This window comes from Cyrtonyx montezumae, unplaced genomic scaffold (assembly GCF_038088225.1).
Source record: "Cyrtonyx montezumae isolate F1298 unplaced genomic scaffold, pur_monq_1.0 scaffold_8, whole genome shotgun sequence".
In the NCBI taxonomy this organism is placed as follows: domain Eukaryota; kingdom Metazoa; phylum Chordata; class Aves; order Galliformes; family Odontophoridae; genus Cyrtonyx; species Cyrtonyx montezumae.
In genome coordinates this window covers 105,215,540-105,242,646 of record NW_027072089.1, presented here as the reverse complement: position 1 = coordinate 105,242,646, position 27,107 = coordinate 105,215,540, and the positions used below count along the sequence as shown (strand labels likewise).

General features: G+C 42.5%; 1 protein-coding gene across 5 annotated transcripts in view; it reads left to right on the top strand.

Annotated features, from left to right (window-relative positions):
• Positions 1-27,107, top strand: part of RBMS3 (RNA binding motif single stranded interacting protein 3) — a 706,597-nt gene that overhangs the window by 243,080 nt on the left and 436,410 nt on the right. For 2 of the 5 annotated variants that reach the window (XM_065753693.1, XM_065753692.1), the window contains exon 1: positions 16,739-17,158. The exons of the other annotated variants lie outside the window; for them this stretch is intronic. In XM_065753693.1, coding sequence (XP_065609765.1) covers positions 17,084-17,158 — 75 coding nt within the window. In that variant the 5' untranslated portion in view covers positions 16,739-17,083. Of the gene's footprint in view, positions 1-16,738; positions 17,159-27,107 lie in introns of those variants that run through there. 5 annotated transcript variants of the gene reach the window in all.

Genomic DNA, 27,107 nt, shown 5'->3' with positions numbered 1-27,107 from the left:
GTCCTTTTATACTTTCTTCAGTTACTTTTTATTTTATATAAGCAACAGAGGGTCAACAACTAGATAGTCATTATAAAGATATATGTTGGAGGAGATCTTCTTGAAAAAGAAGAGGCTGGGGAGTGATTGAAGGAAGAAACAAATCACAGTGCAGATTGTTTTCACTGGCTGGCTCTAGAGTTTAACACATACTCTGCTTTCTGCCCACCTGACAAAGATCTGCTGTGAGCAGTGGTTGTTTACTTGGAATTTCTGGATATCTGTTGCAGAGGCAGATGGAGCGCCAACAAACCCCCAGAAGTACTAGAGCAGTAGCTTGCACCAGAAATGGTGAGATACCATCCTAATGAGCAGACTTGGCAGATGTGCATTTACTCTAGGACCACTCTTGTTGTGAAGGTTCACCTGTGAACTGTGTAGCTACATGTGTTGTGTATGTCAAGGCATGTAACTTCCAGATGTACATATCAGGGCCTGTGTGGAATAATTATGATGGCTGTGCATGAGCACAGATTTTACAGAATGTTCCTAGCCTTCTTTTAGAGCAAAAAAGACACAAAGCCAACGCATATCAAATATATTGTAATCATCATTTATATGCATATTTCTCCTTGCTTCCTACAATCCAACTTGCTATAATTGGGAACAACTTCAGCACAAGAAAGAAAATAAGAAATAGTGCAAATAATGTAGGCTTTTTTTATCATAATGGTCTGCACATGCCAAATTTAAATGTGCACACAGATGCCACTGAAACTGAGATAGATCCAAATTCATCTCATGCCTTTAGCTTAGAATGCACTTTTCCATTTCCCAAGAGAGCATGAAATTCCTCACAGAATACAAGAGATTGTACCTTAAAAATTATTTCAAGTGATTATATTTATAGGCTGTTTATGACACTCATTACTATGTACGTGAGCATTTAAATGAAATTAGCCTCACAAGAGGCGTTTATCCAAGGACACACAGGATGTCTGCAGCAGAGACAGGAACCAGAAAACATAATCCAAGTTTAGACCAATATCTTAACCACAGTGCTATTTTTGCTTACTCGAGCCCCACTGTACTCCATTAGCAACCAGAAATCTTCAAGCAGAGAACTCTACTCTTTCCAAACATCATCACTTGTGGCTTGTGTGCTCCTCCCCATTATATTAAAACATCTAGTCAACAGTACATGCCTAGGTCATAAGTCAAGATCACTGTTTCTACTGGCAGTAGCAAACAGAATGAGAAAACAGAAGGCATTTGTAAACTCAGATATTGGAGATATCCTTAAAGAGTGTCTCATGCTTTCACTGTAAGGAAATATCCTATCCAAAGAAATCCATTACACAGTTTAGTGTGGAGGGGATAATCTACTGTGGATGCTAATCCTTTGGAGTGTATTTGGGAAATTCATAAAATCATTGCTTCATTCTCAGATAATTTTAGAATTCTGTCATTAATTTTATATATAAAAGGGATTGATTGGACTGCTTATTGTTAAGGTTTTCTACCCTTTCCCATCACAAATCCTTCTTTTCCGTTGCTGTAAGAGAACGATTAAGAAGAGTGAGGTGAGCAATGTGGGTCGAGGGCTCAGATCAGAACCTGATGGCTTGTAACCACTCACCCTCTTGGGCCCAGAGCTGAGATGTTTTCTAGAAGGAGCTGCAGACTTAATGTTGGGAAGGAGTCAGAGCAACAACGGCTTGCTTGAAGCCCCTGTTTTGCTGCTAGGTTGTGAACAGTCAGCTTAGTGTGGCTCCTGGGCTTTGAGAGGACTGTGCTCTGTGATGCACAGCATCCTGAACATGTAGGGTGGCTCTCAAAATGAGCTCTGAACATGTGTTGTCTTTTCAGTTTGTTTTGTATGTGCCTCAATTGTCTACCTGTTAACTAGGGATGAACCTGTTTTTATATCGTGCTGGGTGTTAGGAAGATAATTTTACATGTGTTATAAAGCATGCTGTCACTGTAGTGAAAAACACCTGCTCAAGAGTCTGTGCAAACATTAATAATGCTGTCTTCAGAGCACAATATGAATACTATACAGTAAATGTATTGTGATATTAACAAATGAGAAAGAAACATATGAAAAATTGGTCATTTATTTAGAGATGCCCATCCAACACAGAGAAGAAGGAAGAGGCTCTGACATTAGCATTACATGCAGTTCATCAGATTTTATTCTAATGAATAGGCTCAAGGGAGTAGTTAAGGTGGAATAAACAGTCTTAATTCTGGTACTCCAGAAATGTTAGCTGTTTACTTTGCAACTCTTCATTTAATATGTACTCGCTTGCATTGTATAAAGCAGCTAAGGTGGAAAGTTAAGAAGCTCCACCAGGCTATTGCAGAAATCCTGGTATCGTATTCCAGAAATCCCGGGCTTGGTATGACACCTCTTCTCCAGCCAAAAGGCGCTGGTATTTGTGCTGGCAGACGTGCAACAACCGCCAGCCCCAGGGAGGAGGCCAGTGCTGGGGACTGAGCTGCGCAGAGGGCTGCTGGAGCCACACGCTGAGCACAGCCACAGGGCCGGCTCCTGGGGCAGCGTGAGCAGTGGGGTGCACAGCCTGCGCAATCTGCTGCTGGAAGCGACTTTCATAGCTGCTTTATGAAATGGTTGTGATGTTTAAGAGACAGTTTTGCTGAACCAGATTACACTGCCTCCACGCAGTCCTGCAGGACTCGAGTGTGCTGTCACCCGTCGCCCCACTTGTACCCTGGGTTATATGAGCATTGGTGTTTGTGGACTCATTTTGGCTCAGAGATGGCCGTTTTCAAGACAGCGTGTTGGAATGCAGGTTCCCTGTTCCCGTTCATCTTTATGGGAGTTAGATAACTAAGTATCTGCACACCACCTGCCCTTTCGCCCTTGCTGGTTAGTGGTATTACGGGGATAGCATCCGAATTAGGTGCTGCTCTGCATCTTTTGTGAAGGGAGGCAGCTAAATTACTGCATAAAATTACAGAATAGAATGATAGTATCATTTGGGAATCTTAAAGGCCATCTAGTCCAACTCCCCTGTAATGAACCTGCAGCTGTATCATGTGCTCAGAGCCCCATCCAGCTTGACCTTGAGTGTCTCCAGGGACTTGGCATCTATCAACTCTCTGGGCAACCTGTGCCAGTGCCTGAGTGCTTCTATATTGGTGAGCATTTACATATGTAAATACTGTGCAGTACACACACTGCTTATTGTAACATTGAGGAACAAGTGAGTGACTGCTGAGCATGAGATCTATCAGTTTTCTCTTGCAGCCGGTAACTTAATAATAGAAAAGATGAACTCAGGGAGGTATGCAGAGAGGGTCTTTTGTTTGCCCTGTTCTTCTTCTCTGCTGTTGCCTCTTGATCTCACTTTACACCAAAGACATGTTTCACTTGCTGTTTGAAGAGTGATGAGCAGAGATTGGCTCTTATCTAATACTATGCAGTGTTAACTCCTCTTTTCCACTCAGATTGCTGTGACTGCTTCAGGGTCAAGTGGATGGAAATGAGTGTGTCCCACAGGTAGCCAAGTCACAGAGCTGCTCCCCCAAATTATCTACTCTTTATTGTAAACAATTTCTTTTATTTCAAACAGAAACTTCAGCTGCCAAGAGAGCCACCTGCATATAAGCATGCAGGTGGTGCGGCAATGGTTGCTGCACAGTACACATTAGGATTCCAGTCTGAGTGATGCAGATGTTTAGGGACTTGCAATGACTTTAAGGTGACTCAGAGTTTCTAGAGTGACAAGAAGCTGGAATAGTCCTACAGGGCATTTAGTGATATTAAGATACTGTGGGAACAATAGCTAAGAACTAGTTAAGGGTTGACATTTGCAGATAAAATATGTAATGCCTGAAGAAACTCAAAAGCAGCCCTTATTAATATTGGCTTTTTTCTAGCAGTAAATTTGACATATAATGATAGTTTGTAAGTGTGCAGTGCCTATTTCCAATTTAAAAAAAAAAAGTGCCTAGTCGTATGTCTAAGCAGGGGCCCAGCAGTGGAGGAAAACACATATAGCTATAAGTAATCAGCACAGCGTCAGATGAAAAGGAGTCAAGAAAATGGCTGGTGCCTTCCTCTTGGACACCACCCGAAGTAAAATATTAAATAATTAATTGTGTCCTGAAGCCTCATTAACTCGGGTTTGGCTGACAGACCAATGGGAGAAGCAAACTGTGGAATCAAGAAATTTTGACAGAAACATCATGAATGCAGAGGCTTTAAAGCAGAGAAACCAAACCCAAATGTCTGTGGCATGGTCCTAACTGTTAAGACAGGAACTATGAACGTAAGGAGAAAAAAACAACTGAATGTATCCCTCTATCTCCTGGCTGTTGTTCAGTGAAGTAATCACTTTTCTCTTCTCATACCAAGTACTAAAAGTTGCTTGAAAGAGATCAAGGAAATATGAAGACTGCAGATGGTGTCTGGAGATTGTTATATATCATTACACAGGCAAAAACAATGTTAAAAAAGCATTACGGTTGCAAAGTCAAGTGTTCAAAAGGTATAAAATTACAGAGTAATGGTTGTCTATGCAATTGTAATGGGCTTCTCTGTGAACACTCATTATCTTTTTATTATTCATTATAATTATCCCATTACTCATTAACCGTAAATGTGGGATCGTATGGAATTTTCCCCCTTGTTCTTTTAATTTAATTTATGTGCGGAAATGGTTTTAGGTATTTGAAAAAAAAAAAAAAACAACAACCTGAAAATGCCATCCAGTGGCATATTGATAAATGGATTGTCAGCAAGGTTGAAATCTTTCTATTTACCACACAGACAGAGAGAGCCTGGCAGCACTGGGTTTTAATTGTCTATGTGGACCAGTGCTAGAAGGGCTTGGGTACTTTGCAGATGGGGCTAGATCATTGCTGTTGACAACAGAGGTGTGCTCAATGTCATCTGAGGCCAGGAAGCAGATGAGAAAGGCTGTCCTCTCCTCTCCTCCTGTATGTCTCTGCCCCTTCCATCCATCCCCATTTCATATAAACAAAGAATCATTTGAGTCAGAAGAGACCCTTAAAGGTCATCTAGTCCAACTCTTCTGCAGTGAACAGTGACAGAGTCCCATCAAGCCTGAACTGTGAATGTTTCCAGGGACAGGGTTTCTGCCACTACATCTCTGGTCAATCTGTTTCAGTGCCTCACCACCAGTATTGTAAAAAAAAAAAAAAAAAAACCAAAAACTTTTATATCCAGTCTAAATCTCCTCTCTTTTAATTTGAAACAGTTTCCCCTTGTGGTGTCGAAACAGACCCTGCTAAAGATCCTGTCCCCTTCTTCCTTACAGTCCCCCTTTGCATACTGAAAGATCGCTCTCGGGTCTCCTCAGAGCCTTCTCTGAACAGCCCCAGATCTCTGCCTGTCCAGGGGAAGTGTTTTATCCCTTGGACTGTTTTTGTGTCCCTCCTCTGGCCACAGTGGATGCATTCAACAGGTCCATGTCTCTCCTGCTCTGAGAACTCCACATCTGGATGCAGTACTCAGGTGAGACCTCAACAGCACAGAGTAGTAGGCAGATTCACTTCCTTTCTTGTCCTGTCTAGCTCCCCAAATTAATTTGGATCTTCTCAACTACCTGGTTGCCTTCACTGATTCTTTTTCTTTTTTAATTTTACTCTATTATTATTCTCACCTCCCATTCTGCACAGCTATTTCCAGCTTCTTGTCTGATCCTTCTCCACTCTAGATGATTTTATTCATTCACACTGTGCTCCTACATTCAGTGCCTCGGTTTATTTTCTTAGTCTTCCCTTATAACCAAGACTGTCCACCATTTTAATCTTCAGTCTCCTTCTGGGCTCTCTCATCATCTCAGTGAGAGATAGGTGACACCCCAGCAGTTTCATAGTGTACAAAAATAAAGCAACACCTCCCGCACTGCCAGACTTAGGTGCCAACATTTCCAGGCGTAGCTGTGTTGTGTGTTTCATGCCACAGTGCTCAGGTGAGACCAGTATTGCTATACACATCATTCCTTGGGCACCTCTACATTCTACTTGTTCTCCCCACAGATAAAGAGGGAGGCAGGTGCCCTTCCCAGTGCACACAGAGCTCTGTGCAAGCTGCCAGGGGAATGGGTGCAGAAGCACTGGGGATATGTTTGTTGTGCATCCAGGGATTCCCATGTGTGCACATTTGGATTGTTTTCTCAAGATAGGTTAAAAAGTACAACCCTAGCAGTAAGACTCACACATTTGCAAAAATTTTATGTCTTTGTTCTGCTAATAGTAGAGGGAAATCTTGCTTTCTCTTGGGTTCCTTCCAGCCACTCTCTGAGGAAGAGAAGCTGGATGAACTTGGACATTTTCTTGCTTCTAATTGGCATCATTTTGCTCCAACGCAGGGGAAAAAAAAAAAAAAAAAAAGCAAACTTGTATCTTCCTTGAGAAACAAAATAGATAAATGGTTTGACTGAAATTTCTCCTCTTCATGTTGAGAGGAAATTATTTACAGGATAGAAATATTCAACTCAAAAGGTAAAAATAGTAGTAAACTCAAATGGGAAATGTCAAACAATCAGTGATGGAATGCTACAGACCCTTCTGGTAAAACATTCAAATAAGATTATGAACACAATGTATCTAGTTAAACTTATATGAAATGTTTTTGGGTGTTTTTGTTTTTTTGTTTGTTTGTTTTTTACTACAAGCTCTTAACAGAGCAAAATTTGCCTACCTTTGCTTTGTGGAAATGTACCAGATGGCCCAACAACAAATTATCTGCAAACAGAAGTTCTGTGAGTATTTTAGCTGGAAAAATGTATCAAAAGCTTAATAAGTTGTTCATACTCCCTCAGAGTGTTTTCTTCTCATCATTTTTACCCTGTTGTATATGAGGTAAGAAATCTTTGGTAAAGATTGCTTTTGCATTTTAAACTGATATATTTTGCTGCTGTGGGATCCTGAAAAGACAAGTCTGTTGATGTCAGGGGTGTGCAACTTGCACTTGTTAGGAGAATAGATTTATACTCAGCAGAAACTTCTTTGTATTGTTTTATTGAAAATAATTCAGCAAGAGGTGAAACTGGTTGGCTCTTCAATTTGTCAGACCCAATTCTTCCCTTCTGAATTAATTTAATATCTTCGCCTTCCACTATAATTTTAAACTCCCTAACTTTGTCCCCAACCCTGCTGAGGTATCTCAACTGAGAGTAACTCAGGTGTTTATGGCTTACAGTGCTTTCTCCTCCAACCTAGCAGGATAGATTTCCAAGTTGAAAAGAGTCCTTTCCTCCCCAGGAATATTTTGCTTCTATGCTCAAAGACCGAAGACATAAGTAGGAAAATATCAATGGAGCCTAAAGTACCAGTGACTGAGAAACCAGGGCAACCAGAAGGAAACAAAGGAGAAAAGGTTAAGAGAAGGAAAGTACTCAGGTTGGCGATTCAGGGGTTAGGTGGGGACAGGAATGAAGGGGAGGCAAAATGGATTAAGGATAACAGAGTAAAAATGATTTGGGAATAGGATGTTTGCAGAGGTGAATAGGGTAGAACAAAAGGGAAGAGCGTTTGCTAAACATGAATAGAAGTCATTATAAAGTTTCCACCATTCCTTAATAAAAATACACTAGCCTTGAGTCCCTGTGCTTTATTAAAATCTCCAGCTGGAATACATAAAGCAGGCAAATTATTCTCAAAACAGATAACTTGTGGATGAAGGAGAATATAGAGATTTGATAAGATTTTTTTGAAGGCAAGATATATTTGATGAGAAAAAACGAAGAAGAGATGCATCAGAAAGGGAGGACGGCAAAGAAATAAATGAAGGAAAGAAAAAAAGGGAAAGATTTGAGCTGTAATTAACATTTGTCTGTCTGCAGGAAAATAAATGATCTCTTGCCCAAATAGTTTTTCTGGTACAGAAAAGTGGCAGCCCTAACTCTATTTTTGTTGGATGTTAGGTATCACCCTGACTTTTGTTCTGGAAAGTTGACAAGTATAGGATTGGGAGGTTAAACATTTATAGTGTGTGCTCTGTTTAGAAAGAGCTTGGTGCTGTTTAATGGACAATGAGTTATACTGCAGCTGACAAAATACAGATTTCCTAAGCCAAATATATTCCGTTCAATACATTTTCTTTGGTTATGATGGACAGTAATCTGGCGTGACATAAAGTTTGATTTTGCACGGCAGGTTGCATTGGTTCTGTGGTAAATGGAAGCTGTCTATTACAAAAAAATGCCATTATTCCTACAGAAGAGTGAACTGATTTGAAAAATGGAGAATGGGTTCAAGTCTCCAGCTTATCTGAACGTAGAATTTTCTACTCGTCTCGCAGTACTGTACTTCTCTATTTGCTCTGCCTGTGTTCTGTATTGGGGTAGAGGATAATTTGAGAGCTGGAAATTCCACCTCTGTTGGGAATTGTTGCACACAATCTTTTGATTCCATATTAGTAAACACTTACAGTTTTTCTTGTAGTGTCACGGGAAAGCTTTACATGTTGATAACAAGGCACTAGAGGATCTAGTAAGTGTTTTTATGCACTTGCCACTTCGCTTCCCAGTTGTGTTTAGGTGAGGAGGAGAAGTATAGCATTTTGTTGGATCCAAAGATTATGTCTACTCATAACTCGTGTTTTTAGTTTATTTATGGAATACTTTGGTCTGAATAGACTCTGAATTACTGTAGGGCTTACTGGGGTAAGCTAAAGTACAAATTGTTTCCCCTAGCCGTGGACTTCAATTAAAGCCAAACAACAGATGAACAGAGATCACTAGAGGCAGACATAAATGCTGGTACTTGGATAATTCCTGAACAAGGTTTTCCTACACAAATAGAGAAAAATAGAGGAATTTTTGTTTAAGACATCTAAAAAAAATGCTACGGACTTGTTTTAGACTTCATTGTTTTCCTTTTTCAGGCTGACCAAAGGGGGAAACTTTGATTGCAGTCAGTTCCAGACAGGATTTTTATGAAAAAAATTAAAATCAAAGATTTTTATAAGGACAAAAGAAGATTGTATTTTGAGATTTCTTCATAACCATAAAATTTGCAATAGTAGTAATTCAAAAGCAGTATTTTTACAAATGCTTTTGAATAAAGTTTTGGGCTAAATTGCAAGGGTATTGCTGTAATTCTACTGCATTTTAGAAAGGAGTCTATTAACAAATGAAATGGAATTTATTAGCCAAGGCTCCTTCAGGCCTTATTTACAGCCAGCATTAGATGAAGAGTTATTTAGTGGACAAAAATCCTGCCAGATATGAAAGAGACAAAAAGAAATGTGTCTTGGCATGCTGGGGAGGATAACTATAGAGAAAGCTGAAAGTACTATATTTGATAGTGAAGGAATTTCGCCTGAGATGACCCTCTGTTCTTGCCTATTGTTAACTTTTTCCCATGCAAAAAAAAAAATGCCCCTGCCTGTGAAAGTCACCTAACACCAGCTGTCTGGATGGCGTAAGAACAAGCTGTTCGCATACACTATTACAGACTTCTGGTGATGTGCCATTGTGGTGCCCTACCAAAATTGAGGTTCCCCTGTGCTACTATAAAACACAGGAGATTACTCTCTGTAAGGCTAAGCAAGGAAAGAGGGAGGTAGAGAAGGGGTATGTTCAAGGTCACAGGCTGGGGCGGGGCAGCACCAGCAAACAGGACCTGGACCTCTCAACTTTCTGGGCTTACGCACACAGGGCCACTTAGTGGCGTATGCCCGCATGAGAAGCTATACTGTTATAACTTCAGCTGCCAGGGATGCTGGTGCATTCATCTTAGGAAATTTTCCCATGCAGAGAGGTGCTGATCCTAGGCTTTAACTGTGAGGGCCCATTGCAAGGAGAATTTCTCCCAGAGAGTGCTGTTGGAAATGTAGCAAGAGGAAGGAAAGAAATACCAAAACAAAACAACCCTTGCTTCAATTAGAGGAAGAGATAATTCCTTTCAAGTCGAGAGGCTCGACTCCCACTGCCCTTTGTTCTTAAGCTCACCCTCACTGCAGTTTCAGAGAGCAGTGTGAATAATGCCAGTTTGTTCTGTGATTACCCTCAGTTGGAACACAAAATTAATATCTCACTAAGTAATTCAGTACATGATGGGTGAAAATTCATTTAAACATGCCCTAAAAAGCTAGGATTTTTCATACTCACTGGAACTCTCTCAGTGACAATTAATTGCCTGTGTTCTTATGTGTTTATGAGCCTCAGTAAACAGGCAGCATATTTACGTCTCTCTATTACCTTCAGAAATAAACTTCCTCGAGAAAATAGCTCATGTTTCCTGATTACAGTCTGATATTAAGTAAACAGAGGCGTGGAGAAGGCGACTAGTAAGCAGGACATTGGAGGGAGGAAGGTGGGAAGTGAAGAATATATTCTCTCTGAAACTGTGCCCCTTGTAATGCTAGTAGCATCAAGTTAATGTGCTGCAGTAGTAAAATGGCCTTGGTTAGTCCTGCCACTGTTTGGGAGCATAAAAAGCTTGCCCTTTTTATCTTAAGAGTATAGGATCAAGAACAGGCTCAATATTTACAGCCCTGTGATGTGGAGCTGCTATAGAAAATAATAGAAAGGTACGTCTTATAAACTGTGAAATTCTGGTGTTTTCTGACAGCCTTGAGTGGTTGACCTGGGTTCTATTTAAGGGTGCAGCAGTAAGACTGTACATCCTGTACTGCTCTCTCATGTCTGCATAGTGCATTTCTCTGCCATTGGACCACTTTCTGCTCTCATTAACCTGCACTGCTAAAGAAAGCACCAGTCCTTACCTTCTGACAGTGTTTGCTTTGGCCTTCACTATGTCACAATGAATGGTGAAGACCGACAACCACCAGTTGTTATGATGACTTCAGACATTGCCACTGGTCAGTTGTGTCACTTCATTCTCTTCCACATCACAGAACAAATCAACACATGCAAAGCTTCTAAGGATATTAAGCAGTCTGTATACAAAAGATAAAGACAACTTTATCATAGAATCTTAGGGGTTGGAAGGGACCTCTGGAGATCATCTAGTACAACCCCATTATTTAGAATCACAGAATATCCTGAGTTGAGACCCAAAAGGATCGTGGAGTCCAACTCCTAGCTCCAGACAGAACCACTCAAAATTTAAACTCTGTGTCTGAAAACATTATCCAAGCTTCTCAAACTCTGGCAGGCTTGGTGCTGGGACCACTGCCCTGGGGAGCCCATTCCAGGGACTGACCACCCTCTCAGTGAAGAACCTTTTCCTACTATTTACTGTGGTTATGTCCATTAACTTCTGCAGAAAGAGGACTGCAACACTGTCTGTACAACTGGCTGCTCGTTTTGTTTGCTTGTTTTTGCAAAGCAAAAGTTTGTATCAGATAGAAAATGCAAACAATTTGCTATCAGTGAACGTTCACTGTTTTTCCTGAAATTTTTCACTCTGTTGCTGATGGCACCCTTTGGGATTGGACCTTTAAATGTCAACCAGTGGAATTATTTCAAATACAGTATTAATCTGGAACATGATTAGATGAAAAATGATTATATTGTAGTTGTGTGGTAAGCCTTTGCTGTTGTCCAAAATCTCATCTGTCTGTGGCTCTGCTTGCTCCTGGACCTCATGGTACTGCCATGATCTAATGATGCTCAAGATTGACTGGAGAGCAAACCTGGCTGATTTGTTGAAGCTGGGAGGTGTGCAAGTGTAGGGAAACCACACTCTTATGTTGCTGGTCTCCAGTGGTTCCTTATATAAATTTCTCATCTTTATTGCAGAAAATGGCACCTAACTTTCCTGATATACCTCTGACAAAAGGCTTGGTTGCTGAAGGAGGGAAGAGATACAAACAGGGGGCTTCTTCATCTGCAATTACTACAGCCAGATGCTGCCTGAGGGATAGGATCAAAACAGGACAGGGAAGAACTTCCACTGTGTTAACACTGGGTTCTCTCCTTCTGGAACTCCAGATGGGGCTGGAAATTGTGGCGTCCTCCACTTCAGAGAGGCAACTAATTCTACGGTTGCAATACTGTTTTGTTCCCATGTCTTTTTTTTCTCCACCTTCTCTATGCCTATTGCATGCTTTACTGATCACGGTTGCACCAGAATATATTGCTTGAAAGAAATTGAGTTAATTATCCTTAAGCAAATGAACCTGATAAATTAACTAATAGATAGCAAGATCCTGTGTTCATCAATGTAGTTTTAAAGCATCTGGACTGAAGGAGCTGACAGATATAGAAATAAAATCAGTATTCCTCTTGTAACCCATTGTAAACAAGCTGTCAAGCATCACTATGGTCTCCTTTGAAACTAGCTTTAATGAGTAAATAGAGAGAATAAAAGCAAAGAGACTGTGTCAAAAATGTAAGCCCAAGCTAATCATTGTTGTTGTGTTTTTTTTCCCTTAGCCTATTATATTGCTCTAAGTGATGGCAGCTGTACTTCTGCTGCTGAACGAAAGAATTTTCTCTAGTCCTGACTTAGAGAACTGTGATTAAATTTAGTCCTAGAATGTGTATTACTGCTTTTCAAGAATAAGGAGCTAGAAAATGCTTGAATCATTTCATGATGCAGATACATGTGACCTAAGAAGCTGTTCTCATAAAATAACTAGAAAGCACATTAACAAAAGGAAGAGGGAAAGGCAAAAAGGGGGAAAAAAAGGAAAGGAATAGAGAAAAAGGGGAAAATAAAGGAAATGGAAAGGGAAAAAAGGTGAAAATAAAGGAAAGGAAAAGGGAAAAAGGAAAAGAGAAAGGGAAAGAAAGAGAGAAAGGGAAATGTGAAAGAGAAGGAAGAGGGAAAGGAAAAGAAAAAAGAAGGGAAAGGAAGAGTGAAAAGGGAAGAAAAATAAAAAGAAGGTGTAAGAGAAAAGGAAAGATCATATGTACAACTGTATTTTAGTAAAAAAAAAAAAAAAAAAAAAAAAAAAAAAGGCCCCCTGAATTATATTTTTCCACTTGGTGTCTGTTTTTCTTTTGAGTCTCTTTTTGTGAATGAAGAAATTTCATGAAATGTAAAAATACATCCAAACGTGTAATTTCTCTACTTCAGTCTGCCAGGAGAAGCAGTCTCATTTTTTTTCCTGTCAGTTAACTCCAGGTTGCTTATCCACAGCGTTGGTTGTTTCTGAGTTAATATCCTTTGGTGTCTGTCTTCAAATGTATTTGGCTGTCTGGTTTACAGTTGATTTGTTCCCATTTATTTCATTTCATTTCTAAATTTCCTGTCGAAGAGATTCTTATTGCTAGCCTGTCTTGTGAATCTCCCCATACGTCGGGTGACACTGGTGCAACAATTCCTTTTCAGGTGCAATGGGATTTGGCTTGCTTGCTGGATTCCCATGAGTGCTCCCAGGTCAGGGTTGATAACAAGCATCCAGGAGCAGGAAGTTGTGAAGTTTGCTTGCTGATGCTTGCTGGGACTGAACAGCTTGTCTTTTCTTTTGAGGAACATTTATACTTAACACTCGGTAGGCAAACTGCTCTTTTAGTTTGCAAGTGGATTCAGTTATTCAAATGCACAGGCCAGAAAATGAAGGGGATTCTATTTAAACAGCATGCTCCCAAGTCACAGATGATCTTTTTGATGTCTGTATTTTGCAAATGGAAATTTTCCATTTTTCAGCACTACCATTTGTTCAGAGGCTGTGTGCTATCTAAATCTGCTTTTGTGGCTGTTATTTGCATTTTTCTTCTGCTATATTGCCTCCTGCCTTCTCTCTTTGGCCCCCCACTCTTCTATATTGGATTCCTATTTTTACTGCCTCCACTCTATCTTGCAACTCCAAAGGCTCAATCATGTGAGGTGATGAGCAGGCTCTGCTGTATGGTTCAAGTGCTCAGCACCTTGCAGGATTACTGGTGACAAGGGGAACTCAAAGCATCTGCGTGTTTAGATCTCAGGCTGAGTGAAGGCAGAGAATGATAGAATCATAGAGTCAATCATAAAACCATTTGAGTTGGAAGGGACCTTTAAAAGTCATCTAGTCCGACCTCCCTGCAATGAGCAAGTCACCTACATCTAGGTCAGGATGCTCAGAGGCCCATTGAGCTGACTTTGAATGTCTCTAGGCACAGGGCATCTAGCACAAGTCTGGGCAATCTGTTCCAGTGCCTCACCACCGTACTGTAAAAAACTTTTTTATCCAGTCTAAATCTTTTAGTTTGTAACCATTTCCACTTGTCCTATCACAACAGACCCTGATAAAGAATCTGTCCCCTTCTTTCCTACAGCCCCTCTCCCTTTAGACACTGAAAGGTTGCTCTTGGGTCTCCCCAGAGACTTCTCCAGGCTGAACATGTTTGTGGCCCTCTTCTTGACTGCACTCCAACAGGTCCACATCTCTTCTGTAGTGAGGACTCTACATCTGGACACAGTACTCCAGGTGAGGCCTCACCAGTGCAGAGCAGAGGGGCAGGATCTTGCTCTGCTGGTCACGTTTCTTTTGATGCAAGCCAGGGTACAGTTGGCTTTCTGGGTTGCAAGTCCACTTCGCTGGCTCATGTACAGTTTGCCATCCACCAGAACAATCCAACTTTTCCTGCACCCTCTGATGTGTTTCTGATAGGGAAAACTTGGTACTACAGGTCAGAATATGTGGTGAGACACTTGTGGAAGTCTTGTGTGGAAATCCTATAGCATGAAATACAGCTGTCAGATAAGATAGAATTGTTCTTTCTAGTCGCAACATGATGGCCAAGGCAAACCTTGCACGTTCAAATAGAGCTTTCAGTCAGTGTGTGCAGTCTTTCTACTACCTCAGTATTGTTTTTATTTCACCCTGTACTCCACCCAGGTTTTTTCTTTCCCCAAATCTGGTTACATCCTCTTTTAAGACTGAACCACTTAGGAAGGAAAACTGTTAATGTTCTGAGGGAGAAGCACAACAACTTAATTTCAGCAGCTTGAAGAGCAACCTGATTGTCATGCTGAAACTACAGTGCTCTGCCAAGCAACCCCAAACTCTCCAACTGCCAATTGCTTCCTTAAGGAGGGAGGGGGAGAAAAAGGAGCATAAGCAGGAGTATTGCTACAGGATCATGTACTGTTGGGAGTGGCAGTGGATTTAAAGCTGAGCAGCAGCAGCAAGTGAGCATAGGGTTGGGAGCTGGAAATATAAGGCTTCTCTGACTGCTTCTATCTTCCTTCTGACTTTAGTCCCTGCTCCCAGCTTCCATGGGACCAGCCCAGACTACAGGACACACAGCAGTTTGCTCAGCTGGGGTCTTTTTTTCTGAGTCATGTATCTGCAGGCTGGGAAGCTGGGTGGTGGCTGTGCTTTTAAGTACTCCTCGAGATGGGCAAAAACCAGTGCACAGATTCCACAAAAGTTTATTTCCTGAAACAAGGGCCGGATGCTTGTCTGAGTGTGACACCTTGTTCCTGCCATGTGGGCAGGTTCCCGATTGCTACTTGGCTGTGAAACCTCAGTGTGCTGCAAGCAGTGCTTTGGATGTGCCACTGGATCCCGTGCTGCCCATTTCCTTCTACTTTTTCCCTTCGCCTGTTGATTATGGGGCAGCTATAGGAATCCACAACAAAAACGTCTGCTGACATGAACAGCAAGCTGCTAGCGTGAAGCGTGATACTTCCATGTTCCTGTCATGTGCAAGCACGTGCCACAAACCAAAACACAGCTGGCAAGTTCAATTTTAGCTCTCCCAGCCTTGAGAAGGGTCCCTTTAAAGAAAGTCTTTTTATATTTTTTTTTCTGAAGTAATTTGGTTGATAATACAGCAGCTGACGATCCTGCTGCGCTACTATCAATGATTGAAATAGAAACAAAAAGAAACCGCCGCCCCACACTTTTCCCCACCAATTTATAAATAGGCGAAGCCACTGTAGAAAGGCCCAGGAATCTGATGACGCGCTGAAGGAATAAGAGATTTTTGTCGTTGCTGTTGCGAAAGGCAGGGGTTTGTGTGCAAGAGGAAACGTTTTGTTCCTCACTCACGGAGTTTTCTTGCCGTGATTTACGCTGCTTTTTCCAGGCCCGGCTCTGACAGCGGCCCACGCGGCCGCGATGCTCGCAGGTGTGCGCCCGCTCACCTGGGCAGTCCGCTGGGTGCGCGCCTGCGGCTCGTCCCGTCCCGCGGGGCCTGCGGGTAACTTCTGCGCCCTGTGTGCTGCCGAGGCACCCGGGGTCGAGAGGGGGGAGGGGGCGTGGGGGGAGTTTCCTCTTTACCCTCTTCCTCCATTTTGTTCCAACTTTCAATGAGCGAGTCTTACATAAGCGCTGTAACAAAGTATACGTTTAATATGTCTGGCCCCGGGTCGTCCCCCGGTCGCTTGAGGAAGTGCTGCGTGACGGTACGGAGCCGTTTAGGAGAGGATGCGGAGGGAGGTGCTGGCTGCAGGACGACGCCCTCCCCGTTCAGCTCCGCGGCTCCGTGACCTTCGGCGGCCGCGGCGCGGGGATCCCCCGATCCCCGGGTCCCAGGGCAGCGGCGGGGGGCGGGGGCGGTGGCGGGGCCTGTGCCGGCCCTCCCGGGGGAGCGGCGCGCCGAGGTCCCTCCCACCGGCGGCGCGGCGCGGAGGGGGTTTGAATGAAAGACAGGACGAGCCCCGAGCACCATGTCACTCCGTGAAGGAGGCAGCGGCAACTAGGCTGGGGAAGGCTCTTCCCTCCCCCCCCTTTTTTTTTTCTTTTCTTTTTTTTTTTCTTTAATTTTTCCTTCATTTTTTTTTCCTTTTTTTTTTTTTAATTTTGCTTTTTTATTTTTTTTTCTCCTTTTTATTTTATTTTATTATTATTTTTTTAATTTTGGAAGGGGGGTGGGTGGGGAGCGAGAAGAGGGGAGGGCTCGAGAGCGGGGAGAGGACGAGGAGAGCGTACGAGCGGAGCGGGCGGCGGTGTGGAGTTGCGCTGTCTCCGCTCGCAGGACGCTCTCGGCCGGGCACGGCAGCGTGGAGTCACGCAGCGGGCAGCGGACAGGGGCTGCCACCCCCACCCCCCCCCCCCCTACAGCCGCACGCACATCGATGTCCGCGCCTGTGCGATTTGGGCTGCGCTGGAAGTAGCGGACGGCAGACGGCGAGGAAGTGTCGACAGCCAGCTCCGCTGTAGCCCGCGCTGTCAGGAATAGCGGCGTGAAAGGAAGAAAGGCCCTGGGGCACTACACCCTGCCGCCGAGTTCCCTGCGCCAGCCAGAAGGACTCCAGCTACATGGGCAAACGCCTGGACCAGCAGCCAATGTACCCCCAGTACACCTACTACTACCCCCACTATCTCCAAACTAAGGTAGGGCGGAGGGCAGGGGCTGCGGGCTCACCCCGTTGCCTGCCCCTTGCTTCCCGGGCTGGGGGGCAGCAGGAAGGGCGGCAGGAAGGTCGCTGCCCGTGCCCGGCTTTATTGCTTTATTCTCATTTTCTTTTTTTTCTTTTTTTTTTTCTTTCTTTTTTTTTTTTTTTTTCCAAAGGCCGTTGGCGTCGGCCAATTCCTTTTATTGTTCGGTCTGAACGCTATCGTGACGCCGGGCAGGTAGCATGCTTATTGTGGCATAGAGTAAAGGCTGCTCTGGGCAGCATCAGGCATGGAGGGGTTTTGCATGGGCTCTTCCAGTGATCTCTCCGGTCCGTTTGAAGCTCGGAGGCGTTTTGCCATTACAAGAGCTATCTGCGGAGCTCAAACTTTTAATCAGCTGTGTGAGAGGTGCCGTAAGGGCTGGGGAGGGCGAGGAGCTGCTGCCTGCAGATCTGGAGTTGGTGGCAGTGGGTTGCGCTGCTTTCAGTATCTCATTGCATGGTGAGGGTGAGACGGCCGCGCTCTGCTGTGCTAAAAAGGTCTGGAAATAGAGGGCAGAGCATATATCCACTCACGGGCTCTTTTTTTTTTTTTTTGTCTGTCTTCCCAATTTTAAGAATGCTATTAGACCAGGCCTGTGTCCTCGACAGGGGCTGAGAGAGACTGCTGCTACCTGGCCATGAGCTGGTTAATTAAAGCCTCATTTCTCTAATGTCATAATGTCATTGGAGAGCAGTCTGCTTGCTGAAAAGATTTCCTGGGTGACCGAGTGATGGTAACAGAAGAGATCCCTAAAACTAAAGTTTGCAAACCATGTTAGGATAAAATAAAATAAAGACTGCTTGTGAGCATAACCTCACAGCCACAGATTACCAGTTTCAGTCACAAAAAGTAGCATCCTTTCTGTGGGGGAAAATAATAGATAGCCAGGGCACACAGATGCACTTCTGCCCCCGCATACACACGTGGTAGATTTAACACATGGGACCTTTGACGTGTGCCTGTATGTGTGAGGTGCCGGGGGGGGGGGGGGCTGACTGTGCAGACTTTGAAGCACATTGGTCTGCTTGCAGCTCTGATGGTGAAGTTATATTGCCCTGTTAATGAAATTACTCTCCCGTTAACATTTATGGCCAGACTGCTGCATGATATAAATTAACTAATTGTCAAAACTGGGAATCGGGCTGGTCTGAGTTGTGATGACACCAGAGCCACTCAATATGATTACAGCCTGTAATTTGTCACAGGGTTGCCTCTCGTTTGTGTGCTCTTTCTTTCGTTACGTTGTGCAGATTTTTTATGTGAAACTTAACCTCTTTTTAATTTTATATTGGAGTGATTTTTTTTATTGCTTTTTTTTTTCCCTCCTTTTTCTTTCAAGGTCGATCCAAATTGCATTTTACCTTTGTGGCCATTTAGTGTGTATTGTTGCTGTTGCAGCAGCAGCCCCTCACTAGCTCGTATGCGATATTGCCTATAGCTTTAACCGTTTGGGGGATTGGGGGACGCAAGCTGATGCTATTCCTCAAAATGTGGCAAGCCAAGGACATGAAACAATTGATGGTGTTTTTTTTGAAAGAACAATAGCCTCGAGTATTGGAGGAGAAATATTGGACATTCCATGCCTTTTACTCACGTAGCTTACATTTCGTCAGTCCTTTTTCCCTCTTCTTTTTGCTCTTTCTATTTTTAACTTCATAAAATAAGCTTTTTACGGAAATATACCTTGCATTTGAGCTTAAAATAGCAACCTTTTTATTTTATTTTTTTTAAAGCATTAGGTTAAAAGAAGCCGTGGTACAGAAAAGCTAAATTAAATGCACTTTTATAGCCGATATATAAAATTATCAACCTGGTGAAAAGTCATGTCTGTCTGTCTCTGCACACATTACTGCAAGGACAGGTAACGTTGCAAATCGGTGCTATGGTTTATGTGATGCTAGTTTTCTTTTTTCTTTTTTCCCTTGCTCCACATTAAGTGCATGCATACGACCTAAATAATAAACATGTACACACATGCATATATGGAGACAGACATAGGAGTTTTTCTCCTCCACAGACCCTGAGAGTTAGGAGCAGCGCAGACAGGCAGCATCTGGATTTTGTTACCTTAAAGCTAGCCATCAGCTTCTGGGACATTTTAAAGCAGTTAGATCCATTGTATGTCTAAAGCTAATATTCGGGTAATCAAATAACGCTGTGGTGGAGAGCTGTATCTTTTATCATGCCTGTTTGAGCAACTCATATTAATAAACCCCTGTGTGACTCCAATTGTACTGTGAACTTCAACTTCTGATTTTTTTCAAAACTCTTCTTTGTACCGCACGTTGTAGGATTCATCTCTTAGGAAAGAATTTCTTTTCGTGTTCACAGTCATGCATGTTGAGGGGGGATGCATTCATTTGTAACTAGGGAAGAAATGCTAGGATTTCTTGTGCCATTTGCCTACAGCTTGTGAAACGCTGAGTGGCAGCGTGCTAAAGTTCTGAAATCTGTGCTCCCCAGCGTGCCTGGGTGAAGCACCGCGTTGTGCTTTGCCTGGTTTGTGAAGTTGTCTCAGTTGCTCTCTGAAAAGTGCTGCATTACTGTGCACCGCGTCCTTTTCTTGGGGGAGCACAGAGCTGCCTAAGATCTGAGTCTACAATCTGTGTTTGTATCTTCCAACGTAGCTAGCACATTGTTATGCTGAAATGGTGTAAATGAATAGCTCTACGGGTAATGGGATTATAAATAGGAAAAAAATGGATTCCATATGTTTATTTGATTGATTTAAGTTTTTAAAGTGTTTCATGGCCTTTTCTGCGACATGAAATGCGCACTCTTATTATTCAGTTTACTTGTGCTTCTTAATTAACAGATGCCACCACTGAAGCTATGACTTCAGTTGCAGGTTTGGACAAAACCCACGTCATCCAAAACTGGAAAAAAAAAAAAAAAAGAGGGGCAGAGGAGGCCAGTTGTGAGACAATTGCAAGGAATTCAGCATGTCTCTTAAGGACAAGCACTGAGTCGGAAGAAATAGAGAACCTTATTTTTCTCCTTTTGTCATGATGCTGTCTGACAACTGCAGTTTGGAAGTATAATGCTTCAACTTCTCCAGGCAGATCTTGAGAGTGGGGTCTCTTGCTCGGATTTCACTTCAAAAGAAACATTTTTTTTTGTTTGTTTGTTTTATTTTGTTACTCTTGCAAGTTAAAGACCGCTATACAGTCTTGCTGCAAAGAATAATGCAAAGAGGTATGTTTGGTTCTTGCGTACTTGATGAGAACCTATAGCAGCTTTGCATTAAATTTTGAGCTGTTAAATAAATTGCTTTAGCTGCATCCTCATTGATGGCGTAACTTCTCAAGCAACTGTTTACAGCAGTATGTTGTAAGCTGTCACGTATAAAATGATAACAAGACCAAATCTTGCATTAAGGTCCAAATGTATTCCTTTAGTTTCTTGCTTGCCAAAGCAAATTCTTTTCTCTCTGCCCTTTTGCACAACGGAAAAGCAAAACTGAGCTACTTTAACTTTCATGTAATGATGTGAAAAGGGGAAAAAAAACTAAACTATCTGAATGTATTTGAAAGAGTCTCTTTAATTTAGTAGATGCAGTGTTTTATCTTTGTCCTCTGCAGCTTATGATTAGACCTAGTGCTGAGGAAGCTCGCTCAGCAGCCTACAGAAAACCCCTGAATTATTAGGGTAGGAAGGAGAGAGTGTCACAGTTACCTGCAAATGGGAATTGCTTGTTTTATGATTGTTGTACCTGCTTTTGGGGTAAAAATATGCCCATTTAGCAGCCATTTCAATGCGGTTTGCTTTCATGCATTCTCCAGATATTTCCCATCTATTAGTCATAGTTTGGGTTGAGAGTTTAACTCTCAAAGTGTTGACTCTGCTGCCCGGTGAGGGGGCTGAAATAACCTCATCTGGAAAGTGACTTCAGTTGTCCCCGCAACATATCCCAGTTCTCCTGATGCACACTTGGTTTCTGTCCGTGTTCACAAGTGCAGTTTCCCAACGCCTACATGAGTGCAGTCCTTTATGGGTGTGAGAAGAGCGTGGCCCAGCCTACAAGCAGGAGGGGCTGAATCAGCATGGCCATGGAACGGTAGGGACCTGCCCCACCTGAAGAGCAACCAGCTGGGGAATGCAAACAGGTGTACCTAGCAGCGCTTCAACTCCAGAAAGTCGCTTTGTGAGTGCACGTTTGGGTGTGTGCGTTTGGATGAAATCCTTTGTTTTGTTTCGCTTCCTCTTTTTCCTTTTTTTAGGGCATTCTTTGGCACACTGGGAGCAGGGACCTCATTCAGCCGCACGCCACCGGGCCGCCTCCCTGCTCGCTCCACTTTTAGAAAGCGTATTTTTGGAATCGGCACGGAGCTCTCTCCTCTCTTCACCTCGTACCTACCAATCCCGTGCTTTTTTGTTGCTCGTGTTTCTGCTTAGCGAGCTTACGGCGTTCCCTGCTCTCGGCCATCTGGCCCTGCAGAAGGCCTTGAAGAGAGCGTTCCAGCCCCGGCGCTGCCTGACAGGCCTCCTCAGGCTGGTGGTGCTCGGGGCCTGGTGTGAAGCAGGGGTCAGGTGTAAGGAGTAATTCATCAACCACACACTGATTTCAGGCTGCATTTCCAACCATCTGCAGCTTGGATTGCCGCCAGAGCTCAAAAGTCTAGCTGGAGCCCATGTGATAGTGCCAGAGTGGAGGCAAACACTTGCAAATAGAGGAGTGCGTTTCGAGGAATGAAGTTGGTTTGAGCTGAGCCCTCATTGGATTCAGCATGGTGTGGTGTGTTTTCAGTGCCTCCAAGAGCTGCAAAAGTTTGTTGAAGTGCCATTTAAAAATGTGTCAAGTCTAGTTGTAGTTTTGGCAGAAGCATTAATACCCAACTCCCATATTTTTGCCTGTTGCTTTCAACAGTAAGGAAGTTAAATGTGATGATCTTCTGAAAAACACAGAAATATACGAACTTGTTCATTTCCTGTTGTCATGCATGGAAAAAAAATGCTCTCACTGGTGTAAGGGTCACCATGATATATATTGAGACAGTGTTGAATTGCTTTCTTGGTGTTCCTTTCATGTAGTTTTTCAGTGTAAATTTGTTGCACGCAAAAGGTGCAAAAAGCATGTTCAAATTTTTAGTTTTTTGAACGTTTGTATTCCTGTGTGCCCTGCAGAGAGTATGCCTTGCTTCTGTAGGGAAAGTTCAAAGTTACAAGCATTTGTGGGGTTAGGCTGCATATGTGCTACTGTATCAACTAAAACAGAGAGTTTGTTATAATGTACAATAGTCCATACAAGGCACCCTTCTCAATTACTGAGTGATTTTTAAGGCATGGTGGGCTTTCAGTTAATGTGATGGTATATTTGCACTCGAGTAGAGTATCATTGTAGAAATGGTCAGGCTGCTAGCTCCTGAATTTCCATGAATTAAAAAGTAGATAAGAAAAGACGTGTTTCAAGCAGGATGCCCGAGTTCATTTCAGGTCTTGCTGCAAGTAGCCTGGATAGCGTGCTCTCTGCATGTAATTTCAAGCAGGGCTTTTTAATTAATATTTATTTATTTATTTTATGATGCAGGGAAGTAGGTTTGTCACTATCCATATTCCAGACAGGGACTTCAAGTTCACTTGCAAACAAGCCCATTCTGGAGTGTCCAGGAAGGGAAGCAAATTTTAAAGAATGAGTTGGCTGTTCTTATAATTTTTTTTTTTTTTTTCTTGAAGAGAAGTCTTTTTATGTTAGAATTTTATGTAGAGAAAAAATGGTTGATGTGTCTCCAGAACTTGCTTCCAGTGCTGCATTAAAATTGTGTTTTGTAACAGTCTCATCAGCTACAGCTGTATGTGATTAAATAGTGTAATATCAAAAGCATGTGTGAATAAGAGCTTTTATGATATAGTTGTTCCATACCAAAGACTGCAGATGGGCAAAGAAGGGAGGCTGAGAGCAGTGATTTGCTCAGATACTGTCAGTGCGTATGTTGAGAGTCCTTGCGTAACGGTGTTTCGCAATTGCTTTCCCACTCCTATGGGCAATGTTGAGTGTTGGAAGGAAGTTTAGTTGTAAACTATTTTACTGGGAGAGCTGCTCTGACTGTGCAGTGCATCATCTCGAGAGCTGTGCGTGCTCATGCTGAATATTTCCAGTATGCAGAATATTACTGATATCCCATGTAGTTGATTAACAATATTACTGAATAGAAAGTAAAGAGATCTGTTCTGGTTCCCTTGAAAAATCAAAGAACTTCAAAGTTGTCCTCAGTTATGTGGAATCAGTCCCACAAAGCACATTCTGTTCTCCAGGGTGAAAACCAGGACAGCTGAACATACAGAGTCGTGTTTTTATTGTTGTTTTTTATTTTTAAAAAATACAGTTTAGAAAAGAAACAGAAACTGTCAAAATGATGCTATGTTGTACAAACGAGTGGGGACACATCTGATGTTTTAACAGCATCTGGGGCTTTCTTTGGCTATTTATTTTTTTAGACTTAATACTGTTTATTCTAAGTTTATCCTAATTTATATTTTTACAGCAGCTTTTTTTTTTTTTTTGTAGTTTTCTGCTCATTCTGTCTTTGTTTCTATCTCTCTCTGCCACGTTGAGATATATGTAGTGGAAATCTAATTGAGTCATATGAGGTGTCTGACGTAGGGCCTGGTGCCTATGATGATGATTAGCAATTTCTGCATGAGAGTAAAAGTAGTTACTCCACAGAAAGTAAAGGGTAGAGCAGAGGACTTATTTTGCTTTTATTTGTATGGTTCTTGGGAAAAAAAAAATACTACATGGCTTCTTCAAAATTTGAAACGTCAGGTTTTTTTTCCTTTTTTTTTTTTTTTTCCTGTATGTCTTTCCTGACAATGCAGAGTTTCTAAATTGAGAAGTGAAGCAAAGGTTACTTGCTGTATCTGTAGTCCCTCGTTGGAAGGTCCAGCTGAATTCCTTTGCCGTACCGTCTTTGATCTCTGGTTTACAGTAAAGGCTAATCTCTTCTTCTAGAAGTTTTTATTAGCTGAGAGACTTTTCAGGCCTGACACTGTCAAGTAAGAGAGATTATATTTCTCATACTTTTGGATGCAAATATATATTTTTTTCCTTTGTGTTTTCCTTGTTTGTTTCTGTGCTTGTTTGCTTGTGGCAGTGGTGGGAATGGATTTCCTTTCTACTTATTAAAAGTAGCCATTTATCTTTTTTTTTTTTTAAACAAGATTTTTATTTCTAGTAAATTTATGCAAATTAAATTGTTTGGACAGGTTTTCTATAAGGGCTCCTCTGCTAATTGTATTGACTTCATTCAGATGCAAATGAATGAAATAAACCATGCAATCTATAGACATCGTAGTAGGAGCCAGAAGGCGCATATGATTGCATGTTTACGATGTAAAGCTCTCTGATATTTTGTTCCTTGTTGGTGTCTCCTTGACACATGTTTTTATGGATAGTGCCATGTGGTTGGTGTCAATTTATAGGCTGTCATGTAGCGGAAGTGATGTCAGTCCTGTGTAATTCAAAGTTATCCAAGATGGAAAGTCGTCGAGCAGGTTAGTAACCCAACTTAAATCAAGTGGCAATTTGTTCTTATTTTGTGAGTTTGCATTAATAGATTAAATCCTGGAGGTGAACTTAAATGCTCTGCTTCGCTGCAGGGTGCTGAACAGGCTGATGCAGTGCCCGTTTAACCCGCTTGCAAGAAGCATTCTGGTTGCAATAAAATGCAAACCTGGTTGCAAACAAAATGCACTGCTGTGAGGTTGGCTTCCTGGATGAGAAGCTGGTAACCTTTGCCTCTGGTCTCCTGGAGAGCAAGAAGCAAACTGGGGATACAGGTGCTAAGGAAGAGAGAGCAGGGGCATGGACATAGTGACACAGCTAGCAAAACCTTGCAGTGGTGCAGTGGTGACCTATGAGAGTGGGAATGGAGGGGACTTCAGCTGGAGGCGTTTTGCAAGAGGAAGAGATAAGGGAGCTGGGTGTACTGCTACATCACAAAAGGGTCTGGAGGCTGGGTATCCATAGTTACAGCAGGAGAGTTAAAATCCGGATTTCAGGGACTCACCTGGTGTAATGTCCTCCTTCTCTTTCAAGAAGAAAGTATCTAGCAGTTCTTAAAGCGGGAACGATGTGCCTGTGTGAATTCCCTGGTGCTCAGAGAACTGTCTTTTTAAAGTTTGCTCTATTTTTCCCCTCTTGTTATAATTTTTCCAACTCGGGTGGGGGGGGAGGGGGAGAAGGCATTGCAATTCTTAGCCATATAAGGGACTTGTTAGTTTCTTTATGTGGTTGGGAATTGTTTTTCCTTTTGGTCTTCAAAGGCTGTTGCTTTAAAGGGAAGGAACAGCTTCTTGCTTAGACAACGGCTGCAGTGCTTATTTCTTCTTTCTCGCATCTCTGACCTTTTATTAGGGGACACGTATATAGATAAATTCAGCTTGTTGATATTGTGCAAGTTGATGGATGCTCTTAGAGGGGAGAAGCGTAATGGGAAACGCGGTCTTCTCTCATTTTAGAGTGATGAATTTGGTTGGGTGCCAGTTAGTAAGCACATGACCTTTTCCCTACATCTTTTGATTCATGGCGGGGGTGTCGGAGCTGTGTTAGCGATCTCTTGTTTCAGCTTTTAACCAACTCTGAAATATTAAAAATGAATTAGGTCACTTGGAGCTCAGCTAATATGTCTGTGATTCAGGAGGATGATTTCCTATTAATGAAGCATAACGTGCCACTTAAAATACAAAATGCAGGTTTTTGTCAACACACAAACAGCAGGAACATCTCACTTGTGAGACAGAATATTTTATCTTGAGAATGCTATCTACTGAAGGCAAACCAAACAAGATATTTTGCAAAGATGGTGTTATCGACAGCATTCATTCTGTGTTCGTTCCAGAAAATTGTATCTGCCTTTAAGCCTAATTAGAGCTAAGTTTTTCAGTGTATTTACTTTAAGATCAAAACTGCCGACAAGACTGCTTTTAGTATCAGCTGAGATGTGTCTACACAGCTGTCAATGTTCTGCTTAGCTGATACACGCAAACCAGAAGCCCACCATGTGTAATTGAGCTGCATAATATATGCTTGTTTTGTGTGCAAATAACAATTCTGAAATAGTTCAGCAAAAGGGAAGACTGGCAATGAGATGAGCTGTGAGCAGCGTAGTGAGTAAGGTAAAGAACAGGACTGGTAGCTCTTACCCAAGTGTCTGTCCAATTTTTGCATTCATGAGAACTTAGCTTTAATACCGCTCTGTAGCTGAAAGACATCAGAGGAATGTCAGAAGCACAGGAGTGCTTCAGATGTTTGACAAAGCGTTCAGGATGGCTTGGTAAGCTGAAAGCTTCACCTAGGCTCTATTAAGATGGTGTTTACTGCATTAAGATAGAGCTACACTAAGTACTGTTAAACATTGGTTTCTGAAAAGAAGCATAAAGCAGACGTAGTGCTGTGGTCTTCAGCAAAGCAGCTGTGAGCTTTCTGCCTGGGACAGCACCCTCCTCACAGGATTGTGTGTGTGTTGGTGCTCTTGGTATCCCTATGAGATTTTTTTCCTCCTAAAGGAACATGTGTTGATACAACTGACCCCAGTCAAAGTGCCCTTTCCATTGTCATTCTTGCTGTGGCTGCTGGCCAGGGACACGAGGTGGGCTAGGAGCAGGCCTGGATGATGCGTGGGGACCCCTGGGTGGCAGCAGTGGAGGTTCCTATTGGTCCCACCCGGCTGCTGCCTTGCTAAGTACAGGTACGCAAGGCACTGTCTCATCTGAATTTGAGGCTGCTGCTGTAGCTCCCGACTCTGCGGACACCTAGGAGAGAGCTACGGGCAGCTGCCCTGCCAGGACACACTTATCTATGTGTGATTTAGCAGCCTTACTGGCCAGTTCACTTCTGCTTTATCTCTCTGCCATTTTACAAAATCACTGTAATTGTATGGGGTTGCAACGTGTAATTTCCTGTAGT